Source organism: Cricetulus griseus, chromosome 7 (genome assembly GCF_003668045.3).
Source record: "Cricetulus griseus strain 17A/GY chromosome 7, alternate assembly CriGri-PICRH-1.0, whole genome shotgun sequence".
NCBI classification, from domain to species: domain Eukaryota; kingdom Metazoa; phylum Chordata; class Mammalia; order Rodentia; family Cricetidae; genus Cricetulus; species Cricetulus griseus.
The window spans coordinates 13998803-14012128 of NC_048600.1; the positions used below are offsets into that span (position 1 = coordinate 13998803).

The 13326-nt window shown below is 46.7% G+C and overlaps 1 protein-coding gene across 1 annotated transcript in view; it reads right to left on the minus strand.

Moving 5' to 3' along the window:
• Positions 1-13326, minus strand: part of Drc1 (dynein regulatory complex subunit 1) — a 33350-nt gene that overhangs the window by 15552 nt on the left and 4472 nt on the right. Inside the window, exons 2-7 of the mRNA XM_027424527.2 lie at positions 10215-10302; positions 9361-9473; positions 6222-6405; positions 3708-3845; positions 2355-2441; positions 743-865 (exon numbers count right to left, since the gene is read on the minus strand). Coding sequence (XP_027280328.1) covers positions 743-865; positions 2355-2441; positions 3708-3845; positions 6222-6405; positions 9361-9473; positions 10215-10302 — 733 coding nt within the window. The remainder of the gene's footprint in view (positions 1-742; positions 866-2354; positions 2442-3707; positions 3846-6221; positions 6406-9360; positions 9474-10214; positions 10303-13326) is intronic.

A 13326-nucleotide genomic window follows, 5' to 3' on the forward strand; every position in this document is an offset into this window, starting at 1 on the left:
GAGCTGGCTTCCAACTCACTCTGCAGCCAAAAATGGCCCGTTGATCCTTTTGCTTTCACCTCATCAATTCTGTGATTACAGGCATGCACCATCACACCCCTGGCTCTGTATCCAGCCCAGCACTAACTGCCACAGTGCCTGGTGTATACTCAATGGTTTATGGTTAAAATCCTTGTAAACAAACAAACAAACAAACAAAAAACAGCAGTTCTTAGAGCTGAGCTTACAATTTTAAATAAGCATGGACCAGTTGGACCTGGTGGCATAGGCCTCCAGCCTCAGCCAAAGGCTGAGGCAGGTGTGACACAATCTCAAAGTCACCCTGGGCTACAGGATGACTTCATGGCTCCAAAGCTACAGAGAAACCCTGTCTCAAAAAACATAAATAAATTAATAGAGTTAAACTAGGGGGCTGAAAAAAGATGGCTCACTGTCTGCTCTTGCAGGGGACCTGTGTGTCCTATTCCTAACCCTCACCAGTGGCTCACAACCATCTAACACTTAGAAGATGAAAGTAGGAAGATGAGGAGCTCAACGTCATCCTTGCCTTACACAGAGTTCAAGACCAGCCGAGGCTACATACCCTCCCTATCCACCCTCCACCAAAAAAAGAAAAAAAAAAAAGAAAAAATACAATGAGTGACTGCCTCTGAGACACTCTGAGAAGTAGCTAATATTGACACTCTGGCGTTTGTCACCTACTGCAGGCCACCTGGTCCTGAGGTGGGGAGCCATCTCGCACCTGTATGTCCCGCTCTAGCTTGATCTTGATTGTGTTGTACTCTTCACAGTCCCAGACCCGCTGCTTGTTGAGTTGCTTCTCGTAGTCCTCCACCTTCTTCATGCGGTTGATGAGGTACTCCAGCTAAAAGCAGGTAGACAGTCAGACTCGGGAGCCTCCCTCCCAGCTCAACCCTCCAGAGAGCCCCACAAGCAGGGCACAGTGCAGGGCCTGGGAGTCTGGGCAGGTAGGTCTGCTGGCATTCAAAGGCCCAAGCTCCAAGGCTTGGAGTTCCCGGAGTCCTGGCTAGGCTCTTATTGTAGAAACTACAGAGTGGCGGGGGCTGGAGTGATGGCTCAGCTGTTAGGAGAGAGTAATGTTCCTGCATAGTACCCAAGTTCAGTTCTCAGCACCCACCTACTCCAATTTTAGGAGATCTAATGACCTCTTCTGGCTCTGAGGGCTCCTACACACATTCACATATGCTCACATACCTACTTATCAAAAAAAAAAAAAAAAAAAAAAAAAAAAAAAAAAAACAAAAAAAACCATCTTTTTTTAAAAATATTTTTGCAAGAGAATTTAAACACACCCTATAACCTAGCCTTTACAGTGCAAAATAATAGCGATAGTAATGTGCCTAGTCATGTCGTCATGTCACTTCTTTGTTCTTTGTACCTATGAAATAAAGTGACACAATATTCCTACGCTATGTTTTTTCTTTTTCTTTTTTTTTTTTTTTTTTTTTTTTTTGGTTTTTGAAACAGGGTTTCTCTGTGTGGCTTTGGAGCCTATCCTGACACTCGCTCTGTAGAATAGGCTGGCCTCGAACTCACAGAGATCCACCTGCCTCTGCCTCCCTAGTGCTGGGATTAAAGGCATGTGCCACCAACGCCCAGCTCCTACGCTATTTTTTAAATGTGTCTTAAAATTGGATTGTACACACCTGCAATCCCAACAATCAAGAGGTAGAAACATGTTCAAAAGTTCAAGGCCAGCCTGTTCTACATAAAGAGTTCTACACATTCACAAGTTCAAAGTCAGCCTGTTCTACATATGGAGTTTCGGGCAGGCCAGGACTACCATAGTGAGATTGTCTCAAACAATTAATAACAGTAATTAAGTAAAGTGCATCCTAACCATTTACTGAGCTGAGGAGGTAGCTCAGTTGAAAGAGGGCTTGCTTAGCATGCACACAGGAAGCCCTGGGTTGGACCCCAGTACTTCATAGACTGGACGTAACATGGTATAGTTATGATCCCAGCACTCAAGGGATGAAGGCAGAGGACCAAGGTCATCCGTGGCCATATAGAAAGTTTGTGGCCATCCTGAGCTACAAGAAACCCTCTCTTTCTCTCAAAAAAAAAAAAAAAGGAAAAAGAAAAGTACTTTCTTGGGCCACAAATACTACCATTGGAGTAGATTCTTAAAGAGACAATGACAAGATGGTGGAGACCCATCAAACACACTCAGCCTTCAAAGCCACACAGACTAACGATAAAGCACAGAAAGGAGTGTGAGCTACACACATCCTGCCCAAGGTATTTGAGGTTCAAGGCCCAGTCATACCCAATACTGCCCACGGGCCCACGGGTCACCCTGGAGACCCCCACCCGCTTATCCACCCCTTTACCTCCTTGGCATTGTGACCCTGCAGCGCTCGCTCCCATTTCTTCATATTATTGGACAGTAGCTCTTGTCGCTCTGACTCAAAGGCTTTCTACAACCAAGATGGAGAAAGGTCCTGGTGTCTGCTTCCATTGTGGGGGCAGGGGTGTGGCACCAGTACCAAAGAATTGTAGGTAACCACACAAGTGCCTAGTCGTATAGATGAAGTTACATACAAATATGGACTTGCTAATTCCATGTGGCCAAATGGCTGCTCAAAGAGTTTGAATGGAAGTTAGCAAATGCATACTTTTCATAAATGCTGAGAGGAAGCTTGCCCAAAGTCCCATAGGTTAGTCTATCAGAGGCCTGGTACTAGGAGCAAAAGAAGTGCTCTGGGTGACAACCTTGACAGGTACCACAAACTTGACTAGCATTGTCATGGCTACAAAGACAACATGTGGATTGTGAAGGCCTGCCATCACTAAGAGACAAGCCCTCTTGTCTCTCTTCCATTTTTGGAAGAACTAAAACCCAATCTCAATCTTGAACATGTCATTCAGATTCAAGGTAATGATCTCTGTTTTGTACTTGTCACTTCCTGCCCCGTCCCCCCCACATCACCGCCATACACCGGCAGATAAACGGTCCGTTTGACTATGGTTCTGGAGCACTAACGTCTCACACTTACTCTTGGTGGTTCATCTCTATTGTCAACTTGAACAGAGAGGCTCCTGGGAGACTGCTTCGAGCATAACTCTTGGACAGTCTGAGACTAACTAAGGAAAAGAGCCGTCTGAATATGGGTGGCACCTTGGGTTAGAACCCTGAATAGACTAGGCTGGGGGGGGGGGTCCAGGTGGGGTAAAGGGAAATGAGGACATTCTTTAGCCCAGGCATATTCCTCTCTGATTCCCACCTTCACATGAACTGCTGGCTGCCACGCCCCCTCCATCATGACCACCTGAATCCTCCTAACCACCAGCCAAACCGAGACCTTTCCCCTCAAGTTGTTTTGTTCAGGTACTTGTCACGGTGACAGAAAACTGACGGCACATCCTCCACGCTGTCTGCTGTTTCACAACATTTATTAGCACCAGCCAAATTATGTGGCTAGGAATTTACGTGTTTAGTTCTAGCTGTCTCCCGAGAGAATACAGGCTCCAGGGAGTTCTATTTTGTGCATGGCTGTCTCGCCTGCCCCTGGAGCAGTGCCCACCATATGCTAAATGCTTGACTATTACTTGTTGAATAAATGAATGAATGAGCAAACAAACCCTAAAATCAGAGACAGAAATCAGAGGTCGGAGTCATTGGAGCCCCACCTTAGGCTGTCAGGACAGGTGCAGCCTCCTCCTAGCATCCCCTCAGCCCTCACCTCGATTTGCATGAGCTCCTGCCGGAAGTTCTTCATCACACTCTTCACTTGCTCCTCCATCCTCTCTAGAAGCAGACTGATGTCGTCTGACTGTTTCTTCAAGTCCTTCACGAACTGGTCATCCTTTATTTTTAACTCCTGGAGAAGGACACAGGCAGAAGTTGGTCAGAAATGGAGGCAGAAGCAAGAGTTTCCAAGCATCCCGCCCACCACCTCCCATCCACATCTGTAAACACTAGGAACTAAAGCAGGCTTTGCCGGGCCTTGGTGGCGCACGCCTTTAATCCCAGCACTCGAGAGGCAGGTGGATCTCTGTGAGCTCGAGGCCAGCCTGGTCTCCAGAGCCAGTGCCAGGATAGGCTCCAAAGCTACACAGAGAAACCCTGTCTCGAAAAAGAAAAGAAAAGAAAAAAAAAAAAAAAAAGGCAAGGACTGGAGACGGGAGGACTGTGAGTGTGAATCTGCACCTTGGTTACAGAATTCAAGGCCACTCTAGGTTTCATAGTGTGCTCAAGGCTGGCCTGGCCTAAATAGCAAGACTTGGAAAGAAAAAAAGAAAAAAACAGGTGTAGTGGTGTGTTGTAAAATATTATTTTTATTAGGCAAAGATGTGTTACATTTGTTCATGCTGCAGAATATTACTTTAACTGTTTAAAGGTGTGTTACTTGTGGTTTATGCTGCACTTGTTTAACAATCTAAGGATGTGTGTCTAACTATGTAAAAATGTGTTGCATCTGTTTCATCTTGCCTGCCTAAGACACCTGATCGATCTAATAAAGAGCTGAATGGCCAATAGCAAGGCAGACAGAATAAGTAGGAGGAGACATCTAGGTGAGAGGGAGAAAGGGGAGAGAGGGAGAGGGAGAGAGGGGAGAGAGAGAGAGGGAGGAAAGGATAGAAAGAGAAGGATGAGGAGAGAACAAGGGAGATGCCAGGGGCCAGAAGCCAGAAAGCCACCAGCCAGCAGACACAAGAAGCAGTGAAAGTAAGATATACAGAAGGAAGGGCTAGAGAGAGAGCTCAGTGGTTAAGAGTACTTGTTGCTCTTCCAGAGGACCTGGGTTCAATTCCCAGTACCTACATGGTGACTCACAACTGTCTATAACCGTAGTACCATGGGATCCAATGCAGTCTTCTGGTGTGTAGACATAGAAGCAGACAAATCACCCATACACATAAAATGAATAAAAAAAAATTTAAAAAGATATACAGAAGGAAAGAAAAGTAACTCCCCCTTCCTGAGGCAAAGATAGATAAGGAGAAAGGTTAAAAGAGCTAGCTAGAAATGAGTCTGAGCTAGGCCAAGTATTCAAAACTAATGATAAGTCTCTGTGTCATGATTTGGGGTCTGTGTAATGGCCCAAAGAAAAGTGGGGTGCATCTTTAAATCCCAACCCTTAGAAGGCAGAGGTGGGCAGTGCAGGGCATAGCCTTGTGCTAGGCAAGCGCTCTACCACTGAGTTACAGCTCAGCCTCCACTAGAGAGCTTCCACTATGTCCACACGATGGCAAAAGTCCTCTCAGTGTTATTGGAGCCAGAGATGTAGCTCAGTTGGTAGTGTTCACTTTGCAGTGAACAGTCAGCCCTAGCTTGGGCCACAGCACCACACAAGCCCAGTAAACTGCCATATGCCTGTACCTCAGTACTTAGGAGGCAGAGGCAGGAGGATTACAAGTTCAGAGTCATTCTCAATTACAGACTGATTTCAAAGCCAACCTGGACTATAAGACTGTGCCCAGAAACTCACTATGTTAAAAATTTTTTAAATTTTGTGTGGTGGCACACACCTTTTGTCCCACACTTGGGAGGCAGAGGCAGGCAGATCTCTGTGAGTTCGAGGCCAGCCTGGTCTACAAAGTGAGTTCCAAAAGAGCCAGGACTGTTACACAGAGAAACCCTGTTGGGGGGGGGATCTTTTGAAGGTGGGGGGGAGAAGCACTATTGAAATAGCCAGGCAGTTCACATGTAAAATATGAAATAGTGCTCTTGTCTTATGTCATGAAAAATTAACTCAGATGAACTAAAAAAAAAAAAAAAAACGTAAAAACAAAGCCTAAAACAGCAAGTATCTGGGAGGAAATGGGAAAAGCCTTGGGTATGTGGTGGGAACAAAATCAAAAATAGACAAATGGGAGTGTGCCAGACTCAAAACCTTCTGAGAGTTTAAAGAAACCATCAGAGTAAAGCGGACCACACAAGATGAGTCAACTGAACTGGGAGAGCTGGCTTACATAACACCCAACGAGCTTCAACTTAGCATAAAAATGCAATCAAGTGGATTTCTTTCTTCTTTTTCCAACATTATCTCATTGCTGTAGCCCATATGGCCTTGGACTTGCTAAACTCCATCAGCCTCCCAAGTGCTGAGATTACAGGTGTATATCACCATTACTGGCTTGAATTATGTCATAGGCTAGATGATAAAGTAAGGCAGGAAAAAAACCAAGGACCAGCAGGCCATGCCCCCTTGGCCAGGATGGAAGCCCACCCCTCGCCTACTGCAGCCCCTTGCCTGCTGCAGCTCGCTGATCAGCTTGTTCTTGTCTTCGATGAGGCCAGCACAATGCAACTGCTGGGTGTTGAGCATCTCCCACAGCTCCTGGGGAATCCGCTTCTGTCTGCCCTCCTCCCACTTGGCTGTGATTTCATCAAATTTGTCCTGGCTGGTCTTAACTTCATTCTCCAGCTTCTCGAGTCTGCAAATAGAAGCATGCTGGGTGCTCTAGGTGCCCCCTCCCAAAGAAGCCGGCGGCAGCTTCTCCTGAGAGCATGACACAGGCTCCATGTTCCAGGCTCTTCCCTCAGATGCTCACCCAGAGCCAAACCAAACTCCAGGGAAACAACTTCCAGCTTAATTTTGTATTGCACTTTATTTAGTGTGTTTGTATATATGTATGTGTACATGGACATATGTGTGTGGGCAGACATGTGCCACAGCCTGTGTGTAGAGAACAGAGGACAACTTGAAGAAGTCAGTTCTCGGCTTCCACCATGTGGACCCCAGAAATGAACTCAGTTTCTTGGGGCAAGCACCTTTGCCCACTGAGCCATCTTTTAGTTTAATGCTTCACCCCAAGTAACTTACATCAAGCACCTGCCAAGACAGACAGACCAACAGCAAGTTAGCTTCTTGACAACCCATACACTAACCCTTCCATGTCTCTCCCCGCTCTCATGTCCATGCCCCAACCTACAATGAAATCTGTGGTGGTTAATATTGCTTGTCAGCCTGATGGGGTTTAGGATCACCACAGAAACAAACCTCTGGGCATGTCTGTGAAGGCATGTTGATTAAGCCAACTGAGGTGGGCAGCACCAACGCATAGGGTAGAGGGTTGAAGTCCAGGCTAAATCCAAAGTAGAAGCTGAATTTAGCACCAGCAGTCATCTCTCTCTACATTTTGGCTTCAACTGTAGTGTGACCAGCTGCCTTGAGCTCTTGCTGACATGAGATCCCTGCCACGATGGACTCTAACTCCAAGGTGAGCCAAAATAAGCCGTCCTTCTCTAACCTGATCTTGTCAGGTATTTTGTCCAAGCATCAAGACAAGTGACACAGACAAAACCTCTTCTTGATAAACACCAATGCCAATTTAAAAACAAGCCAACGCTAGTGCATGCTCAAGCATTTGAATCACCACCTGGGCTGGGTGTGATGGTGACACACTTACAATTACTACAAACACTTAGATTCAAACCCTGACCTTTGGGGAAAAAAAAAAAAAAGGCTGGGCATTGGTGGCGCATGCCTTTAATCCCAGCACTCGGGAGACAGAGGCAGGCGGATCTCTGTGAGTTCGAGGCCAGCCTGGTCTCCAGAGCGAGCGCCAGGATAGGCTCCAAAGCTACACAGAGAAACCCTGTCTCGAAAAACAAAAATAAAAACAAAAAAACCAAAAACCAAAAAACAAACAAACAAACAAAAAACCCTGACCTTACTGTGAGTGGACTCAAGCCATGTGACCTCTACAAGCCTCATGCATCTCCCTCTTCCCTCTGGGCAATGCAGACAATGAAACAGGTGCCTTGTTGACCTTTTGTGTACCTGTTGCTGGGATTAATAAAATGACACACTATTTGGGGGCTCAGTACCTGGCAAATATATCGCAAGTGGTACCCAAATTCTTTTTGTTGAGCATCTCGGCTATAGTCCAGGCTGGCCTGGAACTCAATAGGTGCCCCTGAATGGCTTCAAAATTGAGGTTACACTCATGCCTCAGCTTCCCAGGTGCTGAGATGAACACAGGCATGACACCAAACCCGACTTAAATCCTTATATATGCTTTCATGAACAGCACAGCCTTGGGTGGCTGATCATTCCCCGTCCATCACCAGTAACAAGACCAGGAGTGCCTTTCAGGAATTCCAAAGAGGCCCTGTGAAGGGGTACACTGAGGATGCAGTAGGCAAGCTGGCATCAGAGCTCAGGTGGGAGCTATCCTGAAAATGGTGGACCACACCATGCTTATAACTCTCTCTGTCACCAAAAAGAGCACAAACTTCTTTAACGACATGAGCCACACACAAATAATCACATCACATACCTCCACTGTCCAAGTTAGGTCACAGTACCTATTACATTCTTTTCTTTTCTAAAATGTGTTGCTGCGTATGTACACAACACTGAGCTACCTGTAGGTCTGGTCATTCAATTGATTGAAATACAGAGCTTCTTGGTTCTTTTTTTTTTTTTTTTTTTTTTTTTTTTTTTGCCTCCCCCTCTCTGCTCCATATCTTCACCATCATGTTGCCTTGAAACAGCGCCTCTAAATGCCAGCCGCAGTAACGTCATCCTTCAGCATGACTTAGGTAACGGTCCTGTGTGCCACGCTGTTTCCCGGGGTGTTTACTACCATCAGAGAAGCCGGGAAGAGGGAGAAAACCCAGTGCACAAGGACACTTGGTCTCCTTGTGCCGTTTTATATGTGCCTCCTCTGAACCCTAGTCGCCTCTGCAGATAGAACACTAGAGGGCACTCGAGGCCCAGGTTTCCATCAATTCTGTGGCAGCTTTAGAGCCATAGACAGAAAAGTTTGCTGGCAGAGGCGGGTACTGACTTGAGGTGAATGTAGGCCCCTGTAGTCATCACCTGCTTTGTCAGCAACTCCTACTCAACAAGCTGCACCTGCAAGAGTCATTCCCGAGGCTGCTCCCGCCATCTGAACCACAACTGCCACTCCCAAGTACATTCTGAGGTTGCATGCCTAAATGCCTCTGCCTAAAATGCCTACTCAACAGCTGAAACCCTACTTGGCCTTTCCAGCCCAACCTAAAAGCCTGCTGAGTTTCCCCTGACCTCTTCAGAGAAACCTTAAAGCTTCCTTGTGTGTCTTCCTGTGGTTCTTTACATTCACCTCAATTACGGCTGAGGATTCCGTGTTGATCAGAGGCAAGGGACGGTGTGCTCCTTTCATGCCCACACAGCTTGGGACACTTGAGGGAGGGAGGGAGGAAGGGAGGGGGGAGGGAGGGAGGGAGGGGGGAGGAGGGAGGAGGGGGAGGAGGGAGGGAGTGGGGAAAGAAGGAAGGTGGATTCATAAGGAGCAGACAGGAGAATTCATGAGACTAAGTCGGACAGATTTTCATTCTAAAGGCTCGAAACCTAAGAGCCCGCGCATGTCGGCAGTGCGCAAGCGCAGTCGATGCCTCACCGCTGGCGCTTAACCTCCTCTTCTTCGACTCTCCTGTGAATCTCTCTGATGTCTGTAGCCACCTGGATATTTGTCACCAACTCAGTACCACAGAGCAGGAGCTTAGTCAATTTCTGAAAAACAAGGAGACTCTGTTAAGCTAGAACACTGTGTAAAGGATTTCCCAGGGCCGATGACACCGCTCACTGGGTGAAGGTTCTCACTGCCTAAAGCAGATCACTTGAGTTCAACCCCCAAAACCTACACTGTAGAACAGACTCCCACAAATTGTCCTCAGACTGACACATGCACCGTGGCACATAAACCCCGGGCACATGAATAAATAAAATGTAATTATGCATTTAAAAAAATTAAGACGGGGTGTGGTAGTGCATGCCTTTAATCCTGGAGCTCCGGAGGCTGAGGCAGGTGGATCTTATTTTAAGGCCAAGCTGGTCTACACTGCAAATTCCAGGCCAGCTTGCTTTGGGATCCCTGGTTTCTACTGCCCTGCCCACTCAGCATTTACATGGGTCCTGGGGATCAGAACTCCAGCCCTTGTGCTTTGGACACAAGCACTTGAAACACAGAGCCATCCCGTTTCTTGTTTGTTTATTTGTTTTTCAGACAGGCTCATACTGTATCCTAGGCCTGTCTTAAACACACAGCAATCCTCCTGCTCCAGTCTCCTGGATGCTGCCACTGCAGATACGTACCACATTTCCTGACAAGAGCCCACAATCTGAGAGCTCACTCCCAGGGAATCCCAAATAGACAGACTACAGATCAGCCCATCCAAAGAGAGAGGTGCAGTTCCTTCCTTCCTGCCTGCCTGTGAAGAGCAAGCTAAGGTCTCGGCTGTCACCGGCTCATACCAGTCTGCTCTCCTCTTTCTGTTTGTAGCTCTTGCTTTGCTCTTCCTCGCTCTCCTTCTTCCCATCCAGATACTCTCCCAGGGCCTCCCTGTGGCAGAGAGAAATCAAAGCAGGGCGCTGCTGTCATCTCGAGGGCTGTGCTCTGTCTTTAAATGCTTCATCTACCCAAAACAAGCTCGCTTGGATTTTTTGTTGTTGTTGGACACAGGGTCTCACTATGTACCCCTAGCTGGCCCAGGCTGGCCTTTAACTTGAAGAGATCTACCTATCTCTGATCCCAAGTGCTGGGACTGAAGACATGAGTCATCATATCAGACTTAATAAACTTTTAAATAATAAAACTCTAAGAACTAGAGACTTAGCTCAGTGGTAAAAGCTTGCCTAACATGAGCCAAGCCGTGGGTTCCATCCCCAGAACCACAGAAAAAAAAATCACCATATACACAATGATAATAAAAACTGGAAGTATTTACACAGTGAGTTCTGGGACAGCCAGGGCTATGTAGAAATCCTGCCCCCCCCCAAAAAAAAGCTGTGGTTGCACCTGCCTTTAATTCTAAATTTAATCTAAATTCAAGGCCAGCCTGGTCTACACAGTGGAGACCCTGTCTCAAAAAACAGAAAGCAACAACAACAACAAAAACCCACACTAGAAGCAAATTGAATTGAACAGCCCATCTTTGAATAAACCCAGTCAGATGAAAAAGACTTGAGTGCTTTCAATCGCCCTGATGGTTGGAGCTATATCAGCCTCCAGAACCTGGAATCGCCTGGAAGACGGGTATCTGGACCATATATGGAGTCTGTCTTGACATAGCTGAGATGGGAGAATCACCACCCACCACCCCTGGCTGGGATCCTTCCCTCCTGAGAACTATAAGGAAAAGTCACCAAGATGGCTCCTGGTAGCTGGCATCTCCTCTGTGTGCCATTTGTCTACATGATGACTGGCAGGTGTGAATGCCAGCTGATGCCATCTTTCACCTTTCCGACCTTCCTTTTCTCTGAATCATTCCCTTAGGCTTCACCTTGGGGGGGGGGGAGCAGGTCAGCATAATACAGTCTTGGCTGAGAACTAAAACCAGGCATTTACTCTCCAGTGTGGCCACGTTAAGAGTAAAGTCCTTTCCTGCCTTTACCATCACTCCTGACAGGTGACCTTTCCGGTGCGTAGCCGGTCCTTTGGGACCTCTCACCTAAAACCCTAGGCATCCAGTTACACCAAATACATTTTTTAAAAAATCAAATTACCAGGTGGTGGTGGCACATGCCTTTAATCCCAGCACTTCGAAGACAGAGGCAAGTGAATCTCTGTGAGTTCAAGGCCAGCCTGGTCTGCAGAGTGAGTCTCAGAATAGCCAGAGCTACACAGAGAAACCCTGTCTCAAAAAAAATAAAACAAAAACGCAAATTACTTTTCATTCACTGACAGGGAGACTTGCTACAGTGTGCATGTGAAGTCGCAACTTGCAGGAGTCAGTTCTCTCCTCCAGCACGCAGGTCCTGGGGACTGAACTCAGATGGTCCAGCCTGGTCCAAAGTGCCTTTACCCACTGAGCCATCTCACCAGCCCTAGGACCTTTTGAAAAGTCAATCCAACTCATAGTAGCTCATCTTGTCACTCTGTTCTGCTGCTTGTTTTACCTGAGTAGGGCTTCCTAAAAGAAGACTCTTGGTACTAGGCTGACTCTGAGCCAGAGTGGGCTGACCCACATTCCTGCCACTGCAGACAACATGACAAATGGAAGAAAGCAATGAAGTAAGAAAATGACTTCTCCTCCTTCTTCTCCTTCTCCTTCTCCTTCTTCTTTTCTCCTCCCCCTTCTCCTTCCTCTTCTTCCTCTTCCTCTTCTTTTTTACCTAGTTACTGCATAAAGTTTACAAATGCATAAAACAGACATTTATGGCCTGGAGAGATGGCTCAGCTCTTAAGAGGAGTACTGCGGATTATTGTCCACTTTTATACCTGTTCCAGACCTTCAAAAGGCCCTGAAACCTGTAGTGATCTGGAGGGAGGGAAGAAGGGAGGGAGGAGAGAGAAGGGCGTGGAATTCTCCAAGAAGGCAGCAGGCAAATAGCTTGCCACCCCCACTGCTTACTGCTAAGAGGCCTCCCTTACTCCCAGGGCACAAGCCGTTATAAGGGCCCTTGAGTAGATTTAGGAAGGAAGCTGTCTGGATTCCAGCATTCATTAGGAAACAAGGAGAACCCTTCACTGGCTTCAGCTCCACCCATTCTGTTCAAAGTCCACTGCTGCCCATTTTTGAGATAAGAGAGCTTAGAGTTTCCACTGGCCTCTGAATCTTACCCAAATCCTTCTCAACAGAATCCTTCTACTCTGTTTCCTTATCTGAACTCACCCTTCACTTTCTGCAAAGAACACTAATCTTTCCTTCAGCAGGACATTGCCAGAATAATTTACCTGCATCCCCAGGCCCACCTCAAGCATCCTACATTGGCTATTAGCCAATTAATTAATAACCAACTCTGTCTAAATACTCCCAGCTAATTCCTGGAACAAAGATCAGCAGTTCAGAAAGAAAAGTGACTGCTATAAATGCTCACCAAGTTTCTATTTCACCCCCTTTGCTGCTTTAAATCATCCATTTTGACCTCCTGGGCACTATGCTGGCCAATATGGTGGCCACTGACCACATGTGACTAATCAGCCCTTGAAATGAGGTGAAACAAACTAAAATGTGCTATGAGTTTAAAACATACAGTACAGGACTGGAGAAATGTCTCTGTGGCTAAGAACACTTGTACTTGTAGGGCCCAGCCATAAAGGCAATACCTGATTCCAGGAAAGACTACAAACCGAAACCACCCAGGCACCACTCAGGAACAGACCTAATGGGAAAATACCTAACGTTCCAACCATAGTAGAAAGGATAATCAGGTCCCTTAGCCCAGAACACACCCATCCCCTTTCACCAAGACACCCCTAGACAAATGTCAGCCAATCAGGGGTCCTGAACCTTAGCAATCCCTCACCCCAACCTTTGCTATGATTAAAAACCCCATCCCAATTGAGCTCAAGGCTCTCTGACCATGCCAATGCATTGGACACACAGAGGATCCAAATTTAAACTTGAATAAAGGTTCTTTGCTT